Source organism: Myxocyprinus asiaticus, chromosome 43 (assembly GCF_019703515.2).
Source record: "Myxocyprinus asiaticus isolate MX2 ecotype Aquarium Trade chromosome 43, UBuf_Myxa_2, whole genome shotgun sequence".
Taxonomy (NCBI): domain Eukaryota; kingdom Metazoa; phylum Chordata; class Actinopteri; order Cypriniformes; family Catostomidae; genus Myxocyprinus; species Myxocyprinus asiaticus.
The window spans coordinates 28,885,448-28,899,718 of NC_059386.1; the positions used below are offsets into that span (position 1 = coordinate 28,885,448).

At 40.7% G+C, this 14,271-nt stretch overlaps 1 protein-coding gene across 3 annotated transcripts in view; it reads right to left on the reverse strand.

Annotated features, from left to right (window-relative positions):
• Positions 1 to 14,271, reverse strand: part of LOC127434027 (ubiquitin carboxyl-terminal hydrolase 25-like) — a 33,351-nt gene extending 19,080 nt beyond the window's left edge. The window contains exons 1-9 of one of the 3 annotated variants that reach the window (XM_051686451.1): positions 14,037 to 14,271; positions 11,060 to 11,137; positions 9,554 to 9,698; positions 7,264 to 7,387; positions 6,853 to 7,015; positions 4,250 to 4,336; positions 3,175 to 3,312; positions 2,843 to 2,919; positions 2,471 to 2,544 (exon numbers count right to left, since the gene is read on the reverse strand). In XM_051686451.1, coding sequence (XP_051542411.1) covers positions 2,471 to 2,544; positions 2,843 to 2,919; positions 3,175 to 3,312; positions 4,250 to 4,336; positions 6,853 to 7,015; positions 7,264 to 7,387; positions 9,554 to 9,698; positions 11,060 to 11,137; positions 14,037 to 14,078 — 928 coding nt within the window. In that variant the 5' untranslated portion in view covers positions 14,079 to 14,271. The remainder of the gene's footprint in view (positions 1 to 2,470; positions 2,545 to 2,842; positions 2,920 to 3,174; positions 3,313 to 4,249; positions 4,337 to 6,852; positions 7,016 to 7,263; positions 7,388 to 9,553; positions 9,699 to 11,059; positions 11,138 to 14,036) is intronic. The other 2 variants (XM_051686452.1, XM_051686453.1) reach the window with 2 other exon arrangements.

Below are 14,271 nucleotides of genomic sequence, written 5' to 3' on the forward strand. Positions count from 1 at the left end.
CAGCAGAGAGGAAATTTCCTCCTGAAGAACATGAGCTGATGTCCCATACCTGAGAGTGAATTATTCCTCTGAACTGAGGGGGGCGAGAGGCAAACCGCTGTCTGTACCCATATTGTATCATTCTCAACACCCAGCGGGACTTTGTACACATTCACCAATTGTTTGTATGTAGCATTCTGGCGCCATCTTGTGGCTGGACTGTGGGAGCACATGGGATCTGTACTGCGCATGCGTGAGCGCTTTGCGTCTGGACAGAGTCTAAGTGGCTCGCCACCTCTAAGGGAGCGGTGACTCCCAGAAAAGTGTTATAATGTTTCATTGATATATTTTTCAAATTTTTTTGGGGCACTTTGTTTTGTAACACTTTTTGTGGGGACAGTGAAAACATTTGAGTTTTGAGAATGAAAAGTGCTTGTGACTAGTGAGTGGGTGTGCACCACTGCACCATCTCTCGCTCTCTTCACTGCCCTGCGTCCCCAGCCGGTTTCTGTCTGCTACACAGAACATTTGGGAATTTCTCTCCTGAGCGCTGAAGAACTAAAGGGTGGGAGCCAGCAAACAGAGAAAAGTCTCGTCAGGGTGCCTTCTTCCTCCTCGCTCCCTGAGTGAGATGAGGAGCAGGCTGATCCATCTGAGCTGTAGCAGGTGGACAGTTCTTCCTGGGCCAAACATTCTTTTGCTCTGGAACTCCACTCTGACCCACCACAGTCACATGTGGTCTCTGTCGCCTAGGAATGCAAAAGCTCGGAGGCGGGCAAGCCGTAACTTGTGCGAAAATTTGTCAAGGTGGCGGGGAGGTGCAGTCGGTGTATTTCTGGGCAGACAGAGCTGCAAAGCTTCATCATCCCTCTTCTTTTCCTCGCACCTCTTCTGCATCCATGTCAGAGACGAACCAAAAATCCCCTCTGAAACAACGCATGCATCCAAAATCGCCACCTCCTCTCTATCAGAAAGGTTAGCCAGGTTCAGCCATCGCCCCCTCTACTGAATTACCATTGTGGCCATGGCCTTGCCCGCAGCTTGGACAGCACATCTCTGAAGATGGAGAGAGAGGTCCGTGATGACACAGATCTCGTCCCATTGTGCCTGACCTGGCATGGCAGACACCTCCTCTTGCAGCTCAGCTTGGTACGTGGTCAGCATGGAGATAGCATTCAAAGCCCTAACAGAGAGAGTGACTGCTTTATAAGCGTGTTCAGGCAACGTCAGATTTGCAGCCACCGTGCGCCTCGGGTGCAGATGCGCCGCTACTAAAGGCTCCATGGGAGGCATGCTGAGAAGACCTTCCTTCCGCAACCTCTTCCAATAGCTCTGGAAATATTGGAAGAAACTGTCTCCTCACATATTTTGCCCTCATAGTGAGACTTTGCAGCCTCTGCTACCACAGTCAGCCACGGAATATTTAGTTTCTCTGCCATATGTTTGCACACATCTTGCAGATCAATGCTGAGAAGTGGAGAGGATGGTGCCTCACCCGCCTCTTCTGTGGTTCCTGCCGCGGCGAGGGGTTGCGACGATTGTGCAGTAGGAAGGAAAAGGAAACCCTCAAAATCTTCCTCCTCCTCAGAGAAAAGAAAATCTAACTGTCCCTCATCCTTGTAATCCAGTGCCGCCTCCTTGTCCTCATCTGTATTGAGCACAGTGGACAAAGGGGCACATACATTGAGCTGTTCACCCCAGGTCAAAGCTAACGTGGTGGGCAGCTCTACAGGAATGGATACCTGTGGGGCGGTAGCCAAAGCAGGGCTAGCTGACTCGAGGGGATCCTGGCCCGACAGGCTAGCTTGGCATGCTAGTCTGCAACGAAGGCTTTTCATGGTGAAACATGCACAATGCTCACACGATCCCGGGTTGTCAATCGCCACTTGGGCAAGTTTCAGCTCAAGACATGCAGAGCAGACCTGGTGTGTGTCTTTGCATGAAATTTTGTTCCCACAAGAGCAAAGCCGCGAAGAATCCCCCACACTGGCCAAAGTACTCTACATTGCTGCAGACAATTAGCTGGAGTGCTAAAGAAATCTTAACAATTAGCTGGAGAGTAAATTGCAGGACAAAACGAACACAGCATGGTGGCCAGTAATTCGACAAAAGAACTCCGTACTGGAATGAGTAGTCAGCGTCCAGTGTGGATCCTATTCGATGACTATTCCGAACAGTAATCCAGGCTTCTGGTGTGAAGCGAGAAGAGGTTTATGAATAACGAAGTGACGCTGTGTCGCTCCTTTTATACTGGGGAGCGGAGTCACTCCCAGACACGAGCGTCACGTCTGCCAGCCAATGAGGGCTGGCATAATGTAATAGAGCTCATGAGGAATACGCGGAAGAGGTGTATCCCACAGTGAGACACCGAAACGCATGCTTGAAAGAGAACCCCATTTCCACATTTCACATTAATGCAAGGTCACCTATTCTTAACTGGAGGCAAGGACTCTCGCAGCCAGTTGATAACACCCCGCCTCAATCTACTCACCCTCCAGAACACCCACAGCCAGAAAACGTCCATAAAACAGCTCAACCATCGGGTTCTTTGGCTTCTCTCCCTCCCTGTGTAGAACAAGAGCAAACATGGGAATCACACCAGCATGGAAATGCTCTGAACTAGAGGAGTCAATGTCCTTTGGCTGTTGGACTCAAAGCCTTCATTGGGTATTTAATGGTGCTAACTGAAGTCATACAGGTTAATGTGAAGCTTTAATCATAATTAATGTCATTCCAGCTGAATATCTGGTTTGGTCATACATCATTCTAACTGACATGAGAGAAACACAGATATACAGAGGATGGCCATGTGAAACGGCTGTGGGATGGCCATTAGCTTTTGGTATGACGTTTAAGGTCTCACCTGTCCTCCTCAGCCTTAATCTGAAATGCATCTTCCAGCCAGTCTAAGAGTTTGTGGGTGAACTCGCTCACATCCTGCTGTACACACAAATACATACCAATTCAGATTATGCACAAATGTGTTCTTTTTTTTTTTAAACAGGTCTCAACTGGTCTTAGAAAAAAATATTTTGTCCTTGTCTGTATTCTTTCTGAAAGCATCCATACTTAGAGCAAGAACATGAAACTATTATTCCCTATAAAGATGAGAGGGTGTAACAGATTTAACCTCGGCAAGAATATTTCCAAAAATAGTTGTTCTATCGGGATCATCAGTGAGGTTCAGAGGCTTACCTGCTGAGACTCACTGGACTTGAAGGCATCCTTTAGGATCTCCACGGCTCTGGATGGGTCCACATATTTCCGCTTGGAACCTACCAACAACGAGAATAGGCATCTCAGCTCCTGCATGAAGGGCAGGTTCCTGTGCTCCTAAAGAAATAAATATGGAGAATAAATTATAATACACAAACCACAAAAAAAAAAAAAAAAAAAAAGAACAAAAACAAATTAGATTTTTTCATCCTCACATATAGTAAAATACTGTGTGAAATAAAATCATAGCCAGTAAGAACATATTTAAATGTTAAATATACAAATGTAGAGGGTGAATTTGGATAAAAGAGATTTTACTGTGAGTGGAGCTACCAAGTATAATGTAACAAAAAATTGAAACAACTGAGAAAATGTCTTGTTGCGCATCACTTTATTGGATGGAGATTGACTGATTGGCTGGATCTGACACGGAGGCCAACACGTGAAGGGACAGAGTCCATGATCAGCTAACTTCAGCTGGATTTTCTTCTTCATAGGAGCTTTCATTGACAATAGATTAAAACCTAAATCCAGCAAAAGCTTCTCTACTGGCTCCAGAGAGGAAAAGAAAGACTTATAAAAGAGAAAGAGATGAATCCAGGTCTCTGTGGTCTTCTAACAGCAGATGAGGTTAAGATCAGATTATCAGCTATGTCTGCTGACCCCATTCACAAGCCCAGGACCCACAGAGATAGACCCAAAGAAAGAAAGTGATCACAGCTGGCCTGCTGAGCCGGACACTGTCTAGTACTCTCTCACGCTCAAACACGGTTTGTAGAAGACTAGCACCAATATGACAGTTTAACAGTCAGAATACAGAGACCCTTGAAAAAGCACTTCCTCTGGTTCACCTTCCCTGGTCTCAGGCCAATGAGATGGATTGAAATCACTGCTCTCAACAGCAAGATGATTTCATAGCATTCAGGCTTTCAAACCAGGTCAAGCAAGGTCAATGCAGTTGAAAGTGTGTCTCAGTGAGAAATGGAAGCTATTATGGCATGTTGAGTCCTGGTGAATATCTGTGGAGCTGTTTGGGGGGGGGGGGGCATCTTACCTTCTGATTGCGGGGCAAGTCCTGCATTCGGGCAGGGGGCGAATAATGCAACACCAGTCTCTGGAACTCCAGCAGGTTAAAAAGAGACTGAAATAAAAAAAACAAAAACAAACAAAATAAAATCACTATGAGAACAGTTTGTAACAGCTCTGAATATCAACCCAAACTGGAATGATACATTAGACAAATAGACTGCAAACACCTCTAACAAATGTATTTGCCATTTTTCATGCTTAGCCAATGAGAAATTTAGAGACTCTTTCAAATGTATATATCCACATAGATCAGTGTGCCCAACCTGCCTGCGGTTCTCACATGAGCAGGGGCTTCTTCAGGAGTCAGATTACACACAGGTGGTAAACAGCATGTGACATAGTACTCAGCAATCATTACTCAGGTCTCTACATGGTTCATGTTCTCACATCGTGTAGGAGACACAAACAATAAGCTTGCAGTAATGCCTGAAGTTTTCCTCTCTCAGTATTATGCTAATAAAATGACTATTCATACATGTCCTATTTGAGCATTATAAAAACAAGTAATGAGACAGTATTTTAAAAGCTGAACAAAACTTAGGGATACATTGATTGAAAAATTGTGTCTTATACTGATATACACTCACTGAGCAATTTATTAAGAACACTATGGTCCTAATACAGTGCCAAATGTGGTCTTGTTGGATGTGGTTTTGTTTTTGGCACCACTGTGAGTAAACTCTGTGTTGTGCATGAAAATCCCAGGAGATCAGCAGTTAGAAAAATACTCAAACCAGCCCGACTAGCACCAACAATCATGCCACGGAAATCACTGAAATCATATTTTTCCCCATTCTGATGGTTGATGTGAACATTAACTGAAGCTCCTGACCCATATCTGCTTGATTTTATGCATTGCACTGCTGCCACACAATTGGCTGACTAGATAATTGCATGAATAAGTAGGTGTACAGGTGTTCCTAATAAAGTGCTCAGTGAGTGTACAGATAATGATAATTTAAAGGAATGTTCCAGGGTGAATACAAGTTTTCAGTTGAGCTTAACTTGTATTCACCCTGGAACATTCCTTTAAATTGTCATTATCTGTACACTCACTGAGCACTTTATTAGGAACACCTGTACACCTACTTATTCATGCAATTATCTAGTCAGCTAGGGCTGGGTATCGATACAGATTTCCCTATTCGATTCGATTCCGATTCACAAGCTCTCAATTCGATATCGATTCATAGGAGTATTTTTCATTTATAATGTCCCTTTTGCTTACATATGAAATAGATTCTCTCCCATCTAATTCTGTGAACTATACAGGGGACATTCTAACTAGATACAATATGAAAATATTAATTTTACTAATTATATTTTCTTAGTTTTTCATCATTTTGATCACATTTTAGCTTTTTAAAAATGAACAAATTAATGTATTTAATCAATAAATATAATATTATATTGCATATATTACATTTTTATTGTTTAATTGCATATTTTTGTACTATTTACAAGTATTTACATGGATTTGTTGAACACGTGCTAAAAACCGGTACTGTCTCTTTAAGGTAATCCTGCATTTCTGTAAACAGCTTCTTTAAATAAGCGCTTGTTAATGAGAGAGACTCGAATGGCTTTATTTCATCTGTGCTATGCCTGATTAGAATTAAATGTTTCTTTTTTGTTTGTTTATGATCAACATCTGACTGTAAAGAACAGAAAGGCTATTAAAAAGACATTATTCGGTGACAAATGGGTCGCGTGTATCTCGTCTTTGGATACACATGGAAAAGATCTCACTGCTTAACACTCCACCACTATACTAAACAATTCATTCACTGGTGAGTGAAATCTAAACATTTACCAGCCAGTTGCCAAATATGTACATTTATAGTCGCATGGCGTGAAATTTGGTCTCATATGCGAATTGATATCGAGATTGTTCAAATGAAGATCGCGATGCATCGGAAAATCTACATTTTTACCCACCCCTACTGAAAGCATTTGTGGCATAATCTTGATTACTATAAAAAAAAAACTGTTACAGTAGGAACTTACAATAGAAGTGATAATCAGTCCATATACATTCAAATACACACTTTGTCAAAAGTATAGCCACAAGACACTACACGTTAACATGATTTTAATGTGAGAATCGCCTACTAACATTATTTGTGTAAAGTTAAATCCAATACCAGGATTACAGGGTTTACCAGTATTACGTTGTCAAGACAACTACGTTTTAATATTGGAAATAACTTGACACAGATGAGGTTAGTGAGTGATTTTATCAAACTAAAATGATGTTAACATGTATAATGTTTACATCTTGTGGCATTACTTTTGAAACAGAGTGTATTTTAATGTTTATAGACTGGCACCATTCACTTCCATTGTGAGTGCCGTATTGCTAAAATTATTTTTTGTGGTAAATCAAAATGATGAAGCAAATGCTGTTTCAAGCTAAACTTGTATTGAACACAAAACATTCCTCTAAACTGTTATATTGATCGATACCAATTACAGTGCACCCCTAACAAAGGCCCAAAGCAATTAAACTGCCATTTGTTTTTTGTGTTATTGTTTTATTGAGATGCAATCACAGTGACTGACACTGACCTGTATAACTGCACTGAACCAGCAAGTGTTGCCCACATTCTTCAGGCCTACGGGACAATTCTCCTGCCTCTTCCTGTCATAAGGATTGGGAGAATCGCTCCATACTTCTGTGTGAGTGCGCTTCAGGCTGGCCTTGTTCTCTGCAATGCTGGCCTCCAGGACTCTATAGCAGAAAGACAATGAACTTCACTTCAATCTGGTCATTCCATAATGAAAAAGTTCCCAAACAACTCTCCTGGTCAATGTAATGAATTAAATAAATGACGTGCATTACAATAATAGACAATAACATAAACAATAACATAGTTATCTATTATAATGAATCTATAGCTTTTCATCTTGATGTCCAAAATAACATAAAACACAGCAGTCTAAGGGTTAAAAGGCAGTCCAGAGAGCAGTGGACCCCACCTGCTAATGGCCTGCTCTTCATCAGTGATGCCTGTCTCCCTGAAGGCCCTGCTCGACTCCTCCAGACTGAGAGCGATGGCTCGCTGAAGGTCATCTTTATCATCTCCAGTAAGATCAATTACATCTGAAACAACAACCGTCATTTTCATATATGGGGAACTGCCAAATGACAACTGCCTTTTGAACTACCACAACACACTTACAATATGGCATTTTTGGGCCATATATGATGAGACCATAGGCATCAACTATGATGCCCAAAAGTTTAGTGCAGACAGCCATAGTGACAAATACTAAATATCTCTTATTAAAATCCTAAATATATTTTATGCTCATGCCTAGAGAAAAAATAAAAACATTCTCTGTCAACATTTTCTCAGCACTAGATTTGGAGTTTGTGTCATCATCATTTAAAACAAGCTGGGAGGACTTGCAGTCCGAATCTTTGTGAGTGTCTGAGTGCTGCCAGAACTCCCACTGTTATGAGCTACACAATGTTTTAAGTATCTCTTTCCAAAAGAGGAATTTCAGCAGGACTTGTCACTTGTGCCATGCCTATTCATTCTCAAATTTGGCACAGCAGTGGTTAGTCCACTATATTCATGTTTATAGCATTTATAAAATAATAAATCAGCCCTATAATCCCTCTCCATCCAAAAAAGTGATGCACTCCAAAATCCAGGGAGAATATATATATAAGGGGTGTAACGGTACATGTATTCATCCCGAACCATCACGGTACTGATGTCACGGTTCGGTGCATGCAGGCAGACGAAGACTACATCTGAGTCAGTCACAGGCGATCAACTCCAATCCAGAAGGGGGCGCGCACGGTAATGTAACACTGTTTGCTAACGGCCACAACAGGAAAAGCAGCAGAAGAAGAAGAGACCATCTTTGCACCAACCCAAAACAAGAATGGCTTCTCCTAATGCACAAGTTTTATTTTTCATTATTCTATTTATTTTGTACTTTAACACAAGAGATGCTTTTCAGTTTTGTAGATGATTGTGATCAAATACCTTTTGTTTTTATCAACCCTACAAAAAAATATGACCTATGCAAGAGTGCATTCTGTTTACTGTTTAGTGCTTAATACACTAATGGAGGCTGTACTGTACCAACTACCTCAGGGGGGACTAAATGCCGCTAGGTGGAACAAACTGTAATTTGCACTACTGTCTGTTCAAAATAAATGAAAATAAACCTAGCATTTGGGATTTGTTGCTTTTTCCTGTTGTACCGAACTCGTATCGAACTGTGACTCCAAAACTGAGGTACGTACCGAATGTACCGTTACACGCCTAATATATATATATATATATGCCTAAACAATTATTTCCACAAAATGGAATCTGGCTGCTGCTTATTTGTGACTTATTAAACTGATTTTTCACCCAAAAATGAAAATTCTATCATCATTTACTCACCCTTATTCCAACCCAGGTGTGTATGACTTTCTTCTGCTGAACACAAATGAAGATTTTTAGAAGAATATTTCAGCTCTGCAGTTCCTTAAGTGAATGGGTACCAAAATTATAAAGCTCCTAAAGCACATAAAGACAGCATAAAAGTAATCCATATGACACCAGTGGTTAAATCCATGTCTTCAGAAGTAATATGATAGGTGTGGGTGAGAAACAGATCAATATTAAAGGCCTTTTTTACTACAAAATTCTCCTCCCTGCCCAGTAGGTGGCCATATGCATGAAGAAAACAACTGGCAAAACAAAAGAAGAATGTAAAAGTGGAGAATGATAGTAAATAAGAACTTAAATATTGATCCGTTTCTCACTCACACATCATATCGCTTCTGAAGATATGAATTTCACCACTGGAATCGTATTGATTACTTTTATGCTGCCTTTTTGTTTTTTGCTTTTGGAGCTTCTACATTTTGTTACCCATTTACTTGCATCGTGAGGACCAACAGCTGAAATATTCTTCTAAAAATCTTCATTTGTGTTCAGCAGAAGAAAGACAAACACATCTGGAATGGCATGAGAGTGAGTAAATGATGATAGAATTTTCATTTTTGTGTGAACTATCCCTTTAATAAGCATATCAGGGAATCTGAGCACAACAGGGAATCTAATCGAATCTTCCTCACATCCTTTAAAATTGCTAAACAGCATGACTTGGTTTGCTGGCCGGCGTTAACAGAGCATGTGCACCTGGATCTACAATCTGTTTTCATGTATGTCATGGCATTTCCTTGACCAGCATCACAGATTAGTGCAACCTTCCTCTGCATTCCAGCCAATCAATGTTCTGAGATTTAAATACATACTTGTGTCAGCCTGGCTGCCCACGCTGATGTATCTATCATTGGTGATCTGAGCCGTCTGGTAATATGTGGCTTCATCTTGCTGAGGGACCTTAGCGTTCTTCTCCGTGAGATAAGCAACCGCCTCAGCTAGGTCACCGTTACTGACCTGGACACAAACAGAAACACAAAGAGCAATCAGCAAACGTCTTCTCCATACACAAATATGAAGAGTACCACAACCAAATTTGTTTCAAATACACCATACAGGAAAAAAATAAATAAATAAATAAAAAAAAAAAGAAAAGAAAAGAAAGAGTCACAATACAAGTACTAATTTACACTCATTGTGGCAAAATGAACCCAGACAGGGTGATCTGGATGTGGAGGGGTCTTGTATCACCTTGAAAGTGTTTATGTTGCAATAATGACCAAATGACTGTACATTATCCTGCTTAATACATGGCTAATTACCCAATAAGTAAATAAATGTACATGAGTTTAAATTATTATATTATGTGAGAAGAAACAGACTGACAACTGCTAAGAGAGATAACTAACATAAAGGAGCACATTATAGGGCCATTATAGTCAAGTGTATCAGTCTGCGTCCTGCAAGACTACAAGGAACACTCACTTCAAACACGCCCACTACACGTAACGGCCCTCTTGGATAATAAAGCGATTTTATTGGCTACAAGAACTTTTAAAGTCCTATGCAATCGCTGTACGATTCATATTCCCTAAACTCTTTAAAAATGGCAAAGAACAACTTTTAAATTATATGTCATATATGATATTATTAAACCAAAGATATCAATGGTAAACTGAACTTACTTTTTTAATGTTACATTTTGTGGAAGTGCTTATACTGTATTTCTGAAGGTATTTGTACAATTTCTGCTTGTACAATAACAATAAAAAAAAGATATAAATGGTAAAATAAACATTTCTCTGTTCTGGTTTCTCCAGTTAGCTGACAAGCTAATCTGTTAGCCTATTAGCTTAGCATACTGCAAGCTTCTTCTCCTCTTCATTTTCATTTCATTTCTCCTTACTGTGTACTTACCTAGTGATACGACGGTATGATTGTATTCAAAATAACTTAATTTGCAGTTTAATGATTTTACAATGTTTTCATTTTAAAAATGATTAATTTAGATTTATGAATTGGTGAAGGTGTAGGGCTGCTGCGGGACTCAAAATAAACACAACAAACACAGTGTAAATGTGGCATCCATCTGTTCCAAGACTTCAGGATTTCGCTGCTTATTTGTAATTAACATTTTTATTGATTCATATGCACATGACAATGGAAAAAACTCAACACATATCGCTGCTTATTTGTAACTTGTACTGGGCGTGCCTTGTAGTAGACTTGCAGGATGCAGACAGACCCTTCTTATTACAGCGGACATAATACAAAAATTTGACTGTAAGATGATGCAACTGACCAATAAGAATCAAGTATTCCAGAGAGCTGTGTATTAAAGCTGGATTATAGCTGGATGCTTAAGGAAACTGATTCACCTGCAGTGCCTGCTGTAACAGCTGAACATCTGTAGTTCCAGTAACTTCCCTCAACTGGTTCAGTAACGTCTGCTGGTGCTGTGAAAACAAAACATTGAACGTTACACAACAGAAAGCAAATTTTAAACGCAACAGAAACGGCCAACCTAGACTCACAGAATGAACGTTACTGTAACTACATTTCTGCTAACTGTTTACATGCCACTTTCTACATCTTGCTTCAGTTTCCTGGTGAAATGAACACTAAAGGCGCTACAACAACTGTTCGTTTTATTCACTTTAATACATATCATTGGAACTATGGCCATTTAGGACTTTATAAATACTTATTTTCCACTCTATTACTCACACCCTGCTATGCTACAATATCAACACACTTTTATTCTAGGGGGCCTGTGTAGTTCAGCGAGTATTGACGCTGACTACCACCCCTGGAGTCGCGAGTTCAAATCCAGGGGGTGCTGAGTGACTCCAGCCAGGTCTCCTAAGCAACCAAATTGGCCCGGTTGCTAGGGAGGGTGGAGTCACATGGGGTAACCTCCTCGTGGTCGCGATCAGTGGTTCTCACTCTCAATGGGGTGCGTGGTAAGTTGTGCGTGGATCGCAGAGTAGCATGAGCCTCCCGTGCTGTGAGTCTCCGCAGTGTCATGCACAGTGAGCCACGTGATAAGATGCGCGGATTGACGGTCTCAAAAGTGGAGGCAACTGAGACTTGTCCTATGCCACCCGGATTGAGGTGAGTAACCACGCCACCACGAGGACTTGGAACTGGGCATTCCAAATTGGGAGACTAGGGGATAAATACAAATAAAAAAAACGTATACTCTAACGCATCATTTGAAAGACTACACAGTTTTAAGTTTACATTACAGACCCACCTGCATTTACACACTTATTCTATTGTGATTAACTTCCGCAGTGGCTCACCTGATAGTGTGCTGGACTTTGGACTTGGAGATCGAGCCTCGAGCCCAGCAAAGGATGCTCGGAGTGAAAGTGAAGCAAAATGGATATAGAAGTGACAAGATATGACGTGGTTGCTTCAGTAAATGTGCTTTTCATGTCGAATTTGCTTTTAAGAAACTATTGGTTAAGTTTAGGTTAAAGTTTTAGGTAAGGGAGGTATGTTTTACTCATGAAAAAATCCATCATATAATCACCTTAAAAATCTTGTCTGATTACAACATAATTTCACTCGATTTTGGCACAGAGTAAAGCCCTTTATCTCAGTCCTGGCTGTGATCAGGCAAGGCATGAGTCAAACACTGACTGTTCCAGACTGAAGAGGGTGGAACAGCAACTCCTCCCAAGACTGAATTCCAGAATGACTGATCTGTTTCTACTCATCTGGCCATTTCAGTATGGGCTTAAAGTGGAAGTCCCATGTTCCATGCTGTCCTGTGCAAACATTCTTCTCCTTGCCTCATATGCTTCAAGCAGTCAGCACCGAATTCTAAGTCTGAGTTACATCATTACATAACACAATTGTTGCCAGGGGTAAGAAGATGCTCCGCTGAGACTGACATCTGACTGCAATTCTTTCCTTTCGGTTCATGATATGACATGAAACTTGGTATGTGCGAAGCATGCATGCCCTAACACTCACTGTGGAAGGCGCCGTACTCACCCTTTCAGCCTCTGATTATGATGCACTCAGCTAATGTAACACACATTTCACAAGAGTAATATGATAAAGCAGCACAAGCTCATGGCCAATTCAGGGCTGCTGAAAGTCAAACGTACAGTGTACAGCCTGTTCACTTTCAGTTCATATGAAACACATAGCTTTCAGTTCCAAACTAGGCTATCAGCTGTAACTCTCAGCGAAGGATCAGGCTTGAAACACACCCTGTTTACAAAGCCAATTTTTAGTTACTGCATAGGGGTCCGTTTATTCTGATGCATATTCAATACATGTAACTGAACAGATGATCTGACTATGTAACTTGAGCCAAATAACCCCCTCAGTCTATACTTAAGCTGTATTACATTAAACATCCACTGCAAAGAACCATGTTTATAAACAGATTAAAAAATTTCCATCCACAAAAACACTTACATGACCCAAACAAAAAAGAAAAGCCTATTGTTTACAAACATATGAAACAAACCTGCAAAACACTAAGGACACAAAGGAAAGTGTAATGTTTACAAACACATGAAATGACATCACCAAAACACAAGCATGACTCATACTACCAAAAAAGCCTAATACTTACAAATTAAACGAAATTTAAACCATCAAAAACACAAACCCACAAGACAAAGCCTAATGTTTACAAAAATTGGCTAAATAAACCCACAAAAACACTAATAAATGACACAGTAAATAAATGATTAACGTTTACAAACAAATGCAATTTAAGCCCTCAAAAACACAAATTATGAGGCAAAAACCAACAAGAAAAATCTGATGTTTACGAACAAAAGGGCACAACAACATGCACATATAACAATAATAAAGCAGCTGTTCGTGTGTGTCAAAACATAAACAAACCCACGAAACCACGCAAAACTCAACATGAGTAATTATGACACTTCTTAACACTTAAACTGAGACTTTTCTGGAGATTTAGTGCAATTTCAGTAATAACTGAGTGATAATTGAGTGATTTGTTTGTGAGATTTCAGTGTGTTTTGCAGGGGATGTTTAGCCGCTTTAGCTCTGTTAGCACACACGAGACTGTTTCACATCTTTACGAGCGCGTGCCGTTTTATTTGTAGTTGTTTGTTGTCTTAAACCTTTAAAACTCTTTGGTGGACTAAAAACTCGTACGTTTATAAACAGAAATAATAATTTAAAGAAAAAGAAAAAACACAGAACGTGTGGCGCGGCTAATGCTAACACTAGGCCGCAACAATCACACTGACCCACTGAAACTTTCAGCGCGTCCAAAAACCTCCTCGCTACACCGACCGAGCCGAGACGAACTGGACCGGACTGGGTCTGTATGTTCGACCAGTGAGTGTGCGTTACCTTCTGAGAGTGCTGCTGCAGGACATTCTGCTCCACCGTCATGGCCGGTTCCGATCCAGGCGAGATGGACTCAGGTTCGAGGGTAAAACACGAAGCATATAGGAGTTAAAAGAGTTTCAAATGTGAGAGGTTAAACAAGAAAAATCCCGTACTCATCCGCGCTACAACGGCGCCATGACGAACACGAGCAACACATCTGACATCTCTGACATCTGTTAGCTGGGTCTGGATCACA